The 11,397-nt window shown below is 45.2% G+C and overlaps 1 protein-coding gene across 1 annotated transcript; it reads left to right on the plus strand.

Moving 5' to 3' along the window:
* Positions 1 to 3,501: 3,501 nt before the first annotated feature.
* Positions 3,502 to 8,291, plus strand: LOC132852578 (myelin and lymphocyte protein-like). The gene is made up of 5 exons (XM_060879843.1): positions 3,502 to 3,692; positions 6,316 to 6,480; positions 6,820 to 6,942; positions 7,087 to 7,128; positions 7,351 to 8,291. The coding sequence occupies exons 1-5, from the start codon at positions 3,606 to 3,608 to the stop codon at positions 7,423 to 7,425; spliced, it is 492 nt and encodes a 163-aa protein (XP_060735826.1). The 5' UTR covers positions 3,502 to 3,605; the 3' UTR covers positions 7,426 to 8,291.
* The last annotated feature ends 3,106 nt before the right edge of the window (positions 8,292 to 11,397 follow it).

Consider the following 11,397-nt stretch of genomic DNA (forward strand, 5'->3'; position numbering starts at 1 on the left):
AGATCCTTCTTTTTGTGTTTAAGGCCATCAATGGTCTTGCCCCAGCCTACCTCGCCGAATTAATAAAAGTCTACAAACCAGCCAGAACTCTCCGCTCCTCTGGACATACCTCTCTGTTCATTCCCAAATACAAATATGAGAAGTTTGGAGGCCGGTCATTTGCCATCATGGGTCCAAAGCTGTGGAATGCACTTCCAGCACACTTACGATCCATTACTGTGCTGAGTGTTTTTAAATCGCAGTTGAAAACTCATTTATTCAAACAAGCTTTTAACATGTAGACCCTGTTTCAACTGCTATTTTATGTTCTTTGTGTTCTTATTGATTTTTATTGTTTTTATTGCTGTTTCTCTGGAAAGCACCTTGTGCTCCTTTTGGCTGTTGTAAGGTGCTCTATAAATAAAAGTTGATTGATTGATTGATTGATTCCATGGTGTTGGTTGTTGTTGTAAGTTGGTGTTAATGTTCCTGTCTCCTGTGTGCTCTGTGTTCTGCTCTGTTTGTTTGCCTGTTTCTTGTCTTGGTTTAGTAAAAGTCTAAAACTGCATTTGGATCCTCATTCGCCTTTGTCCAACATCGTGAGAGAGAGGCCCGGGGGAACCGGCTGATCGCCAAGCTGGCGGACACCCCGATGGTGCCGGTTCGGGCGGCCGGCATCCCTACGGCACCGGCTGGAGCCACATGGGTGCCAAACCGGAAAGCTCGGGCGAGGCCCGGGGGAACCGGCTGATCGCCAAGCTGGCGGACACCCCGATGGTGCCGGTTCAGGCGGCCGGCATCCCTACGGCACCGGCTGGAGCACCTAAGGCACCCGAAGCGCCCGAACCTGCCGAAGCACCCGAACCTGCCGAAGCAGCCGAACCCGCTGAGACACTGGATCCGACCGGGTCGACAGAACCAGCCGGGCCTACCAGGTCGACAGAACCAGCCGAACAGACCAGGTCGATGGGACCGACCGGGTCAACCGAGCCAGCCGGACCGACCGGGTCAACGGAACCGACCGGGTCAACAGAACCAGCCGGGTCAACCAGGTCGAAAAAACCAGCCAAACCGACCGGGTCGATGGGTCCGACCGGGTCAACAGAACCAGCCGGGCCTACCAGGTTGACAGAACCAGCTGAACCGACCGGGTCGACGGAACCAGAGAGTATGGTTGCGCCCAAGCCCCGTAGACTCTCTGTCCTGTCTGAAGGGCTTGATACCGAATGGCTCTGCCTATCTGCTCTATCAGTCCCCAGTTTTGTCTCCCTGTCTCTGTCAGTCTCTCCCTCTCCTGTCCATCCTTATAGGTTCAAAGCGCCTCCAGCACCACCCTGGCCGCCAACTCTGCTCTGGTCGCTGGCTCTGCCTGCAGCACCACCCTGGTCTCCAGTCCTGCTCTGGTCGCTGGCTCTGCCTGCAGCACCACCCTGGTCTCCAGTCCCGCTCTGGTCGCTGGCTCTGCCGGCTCCGCCCTGGTCTCCTGCTCTGCCGGCTCCGCCCTGGCCTCCAGCTTCGCCAGCTCTGCCCTGCCCTCTGCCGCCACATGGACCTGGCCCGCCTTCCCGCCCCCTGTTCCGCCTCTGCTCCACCACCCTCCGGTTCTGCGTTGGAGTGTCTGGAATCCACTCCTGGGGGGGCTCTGTAATGAGTCTGTCTGTGTTTCTGTCCTGTTTCTGTCTGCTGTCTTTCCCGGTTGTTAATTGTTTGCTCCGCCCACTCTTTGGTTTCCATGGACATTAATTGTACTCCTTCTCTCCTTCAGGTGTGTTGTCTTTGTCTCTAATTAGTTCCGCTTTGTCATTGTTTGTTCACTTCCCTGGTGTTGGTCGTTGTAAGTTGGTGTTAATGTTCCCATCTCCTGTGTGCTCTGTATTCTGCTCTGTTTGTTTGCCTGTTTCTTGTCTTGGTTTAGTAAAAGTCTAAAACTGCATTTGGATCCTCATTCGCCTTTGTCCAACATCGTGAGACTTTGATTCAGAGTGTGTGTTTTGTGTGTTACACACTTCAGGTTGTGTTATCCTCATCTACATAATACGTAATAGGTGATGAGTGTTTCTGAACGTGCAGGACTAAAACTAAACAAGATGACAAAACACTGAAAAAAAGAAAAGGAACAAATTCATTAAACCAAATAAATTTTTTTTTTTTATTTTTTTTTTTTTAAGAACATTAAAACACATTTTGTATCCTGTTGCCGTGGGTAACCAGCTGACAGAAACAAACAGAGAGCGTTTTTACACTGAAACACTGATGGTGTGGGTGATGTCAGGGGCTCGTCTCTAAAAGCTGCGACTCATCATGCTAAGGTGTGTAAGAACCGGTCCTAGCAGGAGGAAGGAGAGAAAGAGGTGTGTGAGTGTGTTTATGCATAGGGCTTTCTGTTTAGACCCTTGTTAATTTTTTACCTGATATATTTCCTCATACTTGTGAGCTTCTAAAGGTTGTACTTTGACAGCTTCAGATGATATTGATAGCAATACATAAGAGTGCTGAGGTTGCACTGAGGTTTGGATGACAAAATATTAATTAGTCTCAGTGTTAGTGATGGTGTTAGTGTGAGTAAAGTTAGTGTGCATATGGATAGTGTTGGTGTTAGTGTGCATATGGATAGTGTTGGTGTTAGTGTGCATATGGATAGTGTTGGTGTTAGTGTGAGTAAAGTTAGTGTTAGTGTTGGTTAGTGTGAGTGTGGTTAGTGTTGGTGTTAGTGTGGGTGTGGTTAGGTACAGTAAAGTCTCCAGCAACATTAATGTTAGTGTCAGACATTTTGGAATGGTGTCCTTTTTATAACTAACACAAACACCAGTCTGAGGTTGGTGTTACTGTTAGTGTTGGTGTTAGTGTTAGTGTTTGGTGTTTGTTGTTTCTGGTTCCTGGTCATGTTGAGTGACATAAATATCACAGACTAGTTACAGTTATAGACTAGAGTTAGTTACTGCAGTTAGGGTTAACTTTAAGCTTTGTGTTAGTTATCTCTATTAAAACAGAAAGAAAATGTAACTGACAAAGAAAGTAAAAGAATTCTGTGTGTGTGTGTGTGTGTGTGTGTGTGTGTGAATGAGGAAGGTGACCAAACACACACACAATGTGAAAGGGCCTGAGAGCAACATAAAGAAATAATCAGGAGTTTAAGGTAAATATAATAATTTTTATATTGATGTAAACTTATGAGACTCCACAGAGAACACAGGATGTCGTGGCCACTGCAGTCTGTGCACACACACGCACACGCACAAACACACACACAGGCACAAACACACAGATACACACACAAACACACACACACAGACACAAACACAGACACAAACACACACAGACACAGACACACACACACACACGCCATTATTGTGGAAACAAGTGATTACACCCATCCAACCAGTCCACACCACACCTTCTCCTCCAGAGCCGTGGCCATGTGAATTAAATGAAAACAAAAGACAGTAAAGGAGGAGGAGCAGGTGGATGACAAGGAGTGGAGGAGGAGAGGAGAAAAAACAGCTTTATAAACCACCCAACATCTCTGTGAACTTGCTTTCAGTCACAATAGTTGACACAAACACACAGAATTTCACACACACACACACACACACACACACACACATATATACACGACTTGTAGGATTATGGCTTCTGCAGTGACCAATAATGGACTTCCCAGTGGGTGTAAGATTTTCACCACAATTCCTGACATCTTCTTCATCCCTGAATTTGTAAGTAACATCTCTCTCTCTCACACACACACACACACACACCTCTATTACACACTATGCATGTAACAGGTGTATAAATTAGATGTAGATATGGGGATAAACAATAGATGTTATAAATATTAAACATTGTACACAAATGTATAAGAAATGTTCTTCTGTTCTTCTGAGACTGCTGGAGGTGAAGATCAAAGATATTTAATGTCCTGTTTCTGTGGAAACTTTCTGCACTTTGCTTTATTTTCACAACTTAAACTATTAGTCAAGTGCAGACAGACAGACAGACAGAGAGACTGACAGACAGACAGACATACAGACAGACAGACAGAGAGACAGACAGACAGGAAGACAGACAGGCAGACAGAGAGGCAGACAGACAGGCAGACAGAGAGACAGACAGACAGACAGACAGACAGAGAGACTGACAGACAGACAGACATACAGACAGACAGACAGAGAGACAGACAGACAGACAGACAGAGAGACAGACAGACAGGAAGACAGACAGGCAGACAGAGAGGCAGACAGACAGGCAGACAGAGAGACAGACAGACAGACAGACAGAGAGGCAGACAGACACAGACAGACAGACAGACAGACAGAAAGACAGACAGACAGGCAGACAGATAGACAGACAGAGAGGCAGACAGACAGACAGATTAAATTGTAACTATTTTTGTTGTTAGTTAAATGTTCAGTTTGTTCTCTGGCTGTTTGTGTAAGGTTGTAAATGTTAATTGCTTTATGTAACTTTTCTCCTTTAGTGTGTACAGTCACAGTGCAGTGACAAAGTGTGTTATTCAGAGTGTAAATAAATTCCCTGAACTGTCAGACATTATGTCACGTCTGATCTAACAGCCTGCTGCTCTGAATAGACCTGGTATGCATTAGACTACTGTCATGTTGTGCGTTTCTGACAGAAATTCATTAACACAAAGCTATTTGTGTGTGTGTACATAAAGCTGAACACTAAACGGAATATTTAAACACAACACAAAAGCTGGCGCCGATTCCGATGCTGCTGGAATTTCCAGTTCAGTAACTTCAAAGTGTTTCCTCAGGTTTATAACTGGACCAAACCTTCAGCTGTAGAGACTTTTAACTGGAACAATTCTGTGGAATTATAGTGAATTTTAACATGACAACGTGTGTGTTTTAGTGAATTATCTCTAAAATCTAATCCTGCAGCTTCTCTTAGAAGTTTTAATTATCCTGAATATTTTATGCAAACATCTCAAAACACTTTTCGATTTAAGATAAAATAATTATTATTTAAAATAAAAAATGTAAATGTAAATAATGTCCTTTCTACACCAGTTTATAATTGTGTAACCGAGAGCTCCTGATGAACTAATGGGTCATCGCAAACTCTGAGTTCAGCACAGACCCAACACTAATTCCTTTCTGTCAAAGTCTTGTACACACACACACACACACACCTCTTTCTCTCCTTCCTTCTGCTAGGACCGGTTCTTACACACCTTAGCATGATGAGTTGCAGCTTTTAGAGACGAGCCCCTGACATCACACACACCAATGATCAGCTGACTGACACAACATTGAGTTAAATGAGTTGTAGGGAGTAATAAAGTACTTTATTGTTCAAATTAACTCACAGAGGGAGGAGAAATATTCAGTACATTTAATACAGAAATTAGACATGATGATCTCCTTCTTCCACTCTGTGAGAACCTCAGTGGAGTCCAGGCTTCACAGGTTCCTCATTATTGGCCAGGTTCTTCAGCCTGATCAGGTTCTTCTTTATGATTATTGTTGATGTGCACACCTGCATTAACTGAAGCTCAGGGTGTGGAACATGTTCTCAGACTGATCTTAGGAACGTCTAAGAGCTCTCCAGCTCCAGGGCTGTTTAAATGGTTCTCCTGAAGATGTTCTCACTGTGTTCTCTCTTGGCTGTGATTTCACTCATTATTAATGTATATGCTACAATTAAAGCTTCAGGATCTGCAGCATCATCTGCACACACATTGCTCAACCTGCAACATATTTCTCGAGCAGTTAGGAAAGGTATTTGATAAAGGTGTGCTAATGTATTTGAGTATAAAGCGACTTTATTAAATATCAGTGAGTGATTTGTGATTGCAGTGTTTACACAGTTACAGCGGCATCAATGTTGCGCCAATTTGTTTCTTTCATCTGACGTTAAAACAAACCTCCACAGGCTGAAACTCATTATTTGTTTAAGGTGGAGTCTTCAGCATGTGCTGACATGGTGTTCGTGATGATGCAACTTCTGTACAATTCCACATTAGCATAAGAATAAGATCGAAAATCAGAAATCTAAATAAGATCTATGTAAAATTTCACAATTTTAAGCAATTTCTAAATATTTTGTGGACATTTATTTCTCAGCACCAGTTTTACGAGTAGACTTATGTGTTAATGTCAGTAAATTAATTCTAAAACAGATTTTTTAGTGGTTAGTTTTTTAATTAGAGAAAAACCGAAAAACAAACGACAAACATGCAGCGGTTTGAATTATTTTCCACATTCCTCTGGATGTCGTGTTTAAATCTGTGTAGTGTGAAGATTCCCTCACACACTGGAGGTTTTCCTCTCTGACTGTTTCCAGTTGGATGTGATGTGTTTGATGAACTGCTTACAGATTTTTGGAGGTCTGACATGGTGTCTTGTGGCTTCCACTCGAGTGGATCCTCCGAATCCTCTGGGGTGGGTGATGTTTGTCTCCATCTTCTGCTTCATCTTCACCACACTGTGGTTCATCATCTTCCTCTCAGGAGCAAACCAGAGCAGTGTGTGGCCCGGCCTGGTGATTACACACACACACACACACACACACACACACACACACACTGTTAGTCAGTAAGATTCGGGCTGAACAAGACTTTATTTTCTTTCTATTGACATAATCACTCGTTACAATTCTGTTTATCAATTAAATTCTTATTTTATTAAATTGAAAAGACCAACAGAAATGATGTTAAATTCCATTAGCATTAGACTAAATAAATTCAATTGAAATATTTTTATTTCAATCAATTCAAACTGAAAGTTAACAGAAAATCAGAATAAAAAACCTCTGCAGCAGTTATTATATAAATATATCCTAAAAGTTTAAAATCAACGTAGATTTTCTGTCGTTCTGCAGGACGTGGGGTATCATTTCATCGCAGTTCTTTTCTACCTGAGCTCATCTGTAGCTCTTGCCTACGTCACACTCTACTACAAGTATTTGCTGACAAATGAAGGGTCCATTTCAACAATTTTGACGGTAAGAAATACACTGTGTACTTTACACACACACACACACACACACACACAGTATGCTACACTATATATTTCTTTCCAGCAATAACAGGAGCAAAATGTAAACATTTTATTTTTACTTTCTTCATATGTCACACTCAACTAAAAGGATCAATATTTGAAGACTTATAGAGAGGACATCGCTGCTGTGGTAAGAAAAACAGATTTATTCTTATACATCCGTCTATTTTATCATATATTATATCATGCAATAACAGGAACAGAATGTTAAGATTTTTATTTACTTTCCTTTTAAAATATACAACACAGAACAGCAAATAAACAAATAAATCAATTTCCTATCTTCATTCTTTACTCTGACTGTGTGTGTGTGTGTGTGTGTGTGTGTGTGTGTGTGTGTGTATGTGTTCAGGTGATGTCTTTCATAACCACTCTGCTCTACTTCATCCATGCTATCTTCTCTACGCTCCGGTGGAAATCCTCCTGAAGAGCAAAAAGAGAAACATTTAAAGAACAAAACAAGGCAACCATCTTCACCTCAAAACCTAAAACCTGAACTAAACCTGACCTGAAAAAGTTACACACACAATAAAGTGCCCACTAGGGGCAGCATTTACAACTGACTGTTTAGTTTTGTGCTAATGAGCAGAAGGTTGAGCATCAAATCACAGAGTTTCCAGAATACCGCTTATTAATTTTTCAGAATTATTCCCTGACCTTTCACCTTCAGCCTCAGATTAAAGATGAGATTATAGAAAGAAAATCTTAACCTTAAATAAAGTTTTATAAACACACAAAGTTATAAAGTAAAAAATTGATCAGATTTTTTTTTTTTTTTTTTTTTTACAGATTTCTGTTTAACTAGAAATTTATTTCTGGTATTGTTGTTAAAACGTTTCAAACCTATTAAAGAACAATGTGACGGCCGACTGAGTCACGACCACGGCACATACTTATATATTCGTATACGGATCTACATGTACATCTTATTCGTAATTACTCTTCAGTTATTTAGAGTGAAAGGGAGAGAAACACAGTGCTGTGTACATTCCCCTGTACACGCCCACGCTGCCACGCCCACTTTAAAGGAGTGTTAGGGTTTTCTCACTTCCGCATCAACATCCGCATGGGAAAGAAATGAATAAAAAAAATCACAACTTTCCAAACAAAAACAAAATAAAGGTTGTCTAAAAACAAACAAAATAAAAGACAACAGATTTCTGTATTTCTGCTCCATCTGAATTTTACACCAAGAAATGTTTATGATTTATTACCAGATTATTTTCTTGAAAAATGTTTCAAATGTTAATGTTTTTATGCAATAATCAGAAATAAACTGTTTAACAAACCACACAGCCCACTGCATTCAATATACACACGATTCACAACAAAAACAACAATAATGATTTATCTGAGTTTTGGGGCCTTTACCCTGATGATCATGTCACATCATCTTCAGAACATTTACAGAAGATCATCTGATGAAAGCTGAGATTCAGCTGTAAAACGTTATTTTCATCTAATAAAAGTTAAATGTTAAGATCTGATTTCTGACAGAGAATCTGATAGAATCACTTTCCTTCTCACTAATTTAGGTGTTTATATGTTCGTGTCAATCAGGATGCACCTGAGACAATATTCTATCCATTATTATTCACTATGACAATTATTATGTGTTAATATTGTAAAGTTGTGTACTGTGAATACCACAGGGGGGGACAATACACTGGGTCAGGGAGGGGACAATACCTCAGGGAGGGGACAATACCTCAGGGAGGGGACAATACCTGAGGGAGTGGACAATACACTGGGTCAGGGAGGGGATAATACCTCAGGGAGGGGACAATACACTGGGTCAGGGAGGGGACAATACCTCAGGGAGAGGACAATACCTCAGGGAGGGGACAATACACTGGTTTACGGAGGGGACAAACATTGGGTCATCAAGGAGGCAATACACTGGGTCAGGGAGGGGACAATACAATGGACAGGGAGGGGACAATACACTGGGTCAGGGAGGGGACAATACCTCAGGTCGGGGAGGGGACAAAACACTGTGTCAGGGAGGGGACAATACACTGGGTCAGGGAGGGGACAATACACTGGGACAGGGAGGGGACAATACACTGGGTCAGGGAGGGGAAATACCTCAGGGAGGGGACAATAGACTGGGTCAGGTAGGAGACAATACACTGGGCCAGGGAGGGGACAGTACACTGAGTCAGGGAGGGCACAATACCTCAGGGAGGGGACAAAACACTGGGTCAGGGAGGGACCAATATACTGGGTCAGGGAGGGGACAATACACTGGGTCAGGGAGGGGACAATACACTGGGACAGGGAGGGGACAATACACTGGGTCAGGGAGGGGACAATACACTGGTTTAGGGAGGGGACAAACATTGGGTCAGGGAGGAGGCAATACACTGGGTGAGGGAGGGGACAATACACTGGGTGAGGGAGGGGACAATACCGCAGGCCGGGGAGAGGACAAAACACTGGGTCAGGGATGGAACACTACACTGGGTCAGGGAGGGGACAATACACTGGGCCAGGGAGGGGACAATACCCTGGGTCAGGGAGGGGACAAAACACTGGGTCAGGGAGGGGACAATATACTGGGTCAGGGAGGGGCCAATACACTGGGTCAGGGAGGGGACAATACACTGGGTCAGGGAGGGGAAATACCTCAGGGAGGGGACAAAACACTGGGTCAGGGAGGGGCCAATATACTGGGTCAGGGAGGGGACAATACACTGAGTCAGGGAGGGGACAATACACTGGGTCAGGGAGGGGACGATACACTGGGACAGGGAGGGGACAATACACTGGGTCAGGGAGGGGACAATACACTGGTTTAGGGAGGGGACAAACATTGGGTCAGGGAGGAGGCAATACACTGGGTGAGGGAGGGGACAATACACTGGGTGAGGGAGGGGACAATACCGCAGGCCGGGGAGAGGAAAAAACACTGGGTCAGGGATGGAACACTACACTGGGTCAGGGAGGGGACAATACACTGGGCCAGGGAGGGGACAATACCCTGGGTCAGGGAGGGGACAAAACACTGGGTCAGGGAGGGGACAATATACTGGGTCAGGGAGGGGCCAATACACTGGGTCAGGGAGGGGACAATACACTGGGTCAGGGAGGGGAAATACCTCAGGGAGGGGACAAAACACTGGGTCAGGGAGGGGCCAATATACTGGGTCAGGGAGGGGACAATACACTGGGTCAGGGAGGGGACAATACACTGGGTCAGGGAGGGGACGATACACTGGGACAGGGAGGGGACAATACACTGGGTCAGGGAGGGGACAATACACTGGTTTAGGGAGGGGACAAACATTGGGTCAGGGAGGAGGCAATACACTGGGTGAGGGAGGGGACAATACACTGGGTGAGGGAGGGGACAATACCTCAGGCCGGGGAGAGGACAAAACACTGGGTCAGGGATGGAACACTACACTGGGTCAGGGAGGGGACAATACACTGGGCCAGGGAGGGGACAATACACTGGGTCAGGGAGGGGACAATATACTGGGTCAGGGAGGGGCCAATACACTGGGTCAGGGAGGGGACAATACACTGGGTCAGGGAGGGGAAATACCTCAGGGAGGGGACAATAGACTGGGTCAGGTAGGAGACAATACACTGGGCCAGGGAGGTGACAGTACACTGAGTCAGGGAGGGCACAATACCTCAGGGAGGTGACAAAACACTGGGTCAGGGAGGGGCCAATATACTGGGTCAGGGAGGGGACAATACACTGGGTCAGGGAGGGGACAATACACTGGGTCAGGGAGGGGACAATACACTGGGACAGGGAGGGGACAATACACTGGGTCAGGGAGGGGACAATACACTGGTTTAGGGAGGGGACAAACATTGGGTCAGGGAGGAGGCAATACACTGGGTGAGGGAGGGGACAATACACTGGGTGAGGGATGGGACAATACCTCAGGCCGGGGAGAGGACAAAACACTGGGTCAGGGATGGAACACTACACTGGGTCAGGGAGGGGAAAATACACTAGGCCAGGGAGGGGACAATACACTGGGTCAGGGAGGGGACAAAACACTGGGTCAGGGAGGGGACAATATACTGGGTCAGGGAGGGGCCAGTACACTGGGTCAGGGAGGGGACAATACACTGGGTGAGGGAGGGGACAATACACTGGGTGAGGGAGGGGACAATACCTCAGGCCGGGGAGAGGACAAAACACTGGGTCAGGGATGGGACAATACACTGGGTCAGGGAGGGGACAATACACTGGGTCAGGGAGGGGACAATACACTGGGACAGGGAGGGGACAATACACTGGTTTAGGGAGGGGACAAACATTGGGTCAGGGAGGAGGCAATACACTGGGTGAGGGAGGGGACAATACACTGGGTGAGGGAGGGACAATACCTCAGGCCGGGGAGAGGACAAAACACTGGGTCAGGGATGGAACACT

The sequence above is a fragment of the Tachysurus vachellii genome, chromosome 10, assembly GCF_030014155.1.
Source record: "Tachysurus vachellii isolate PV-2020 chromosome 10, HZAU_Pvac_v1, whole genome shotgun sequence".
In the NCBI taxonomy this organism is placed as follows: domain Eukaryota; kingdom Metazoa; phylum Chordata; class Actinopteri; order Siluriformes; family Bagridae; genus Tachysurus; species Tachysurus vachellii.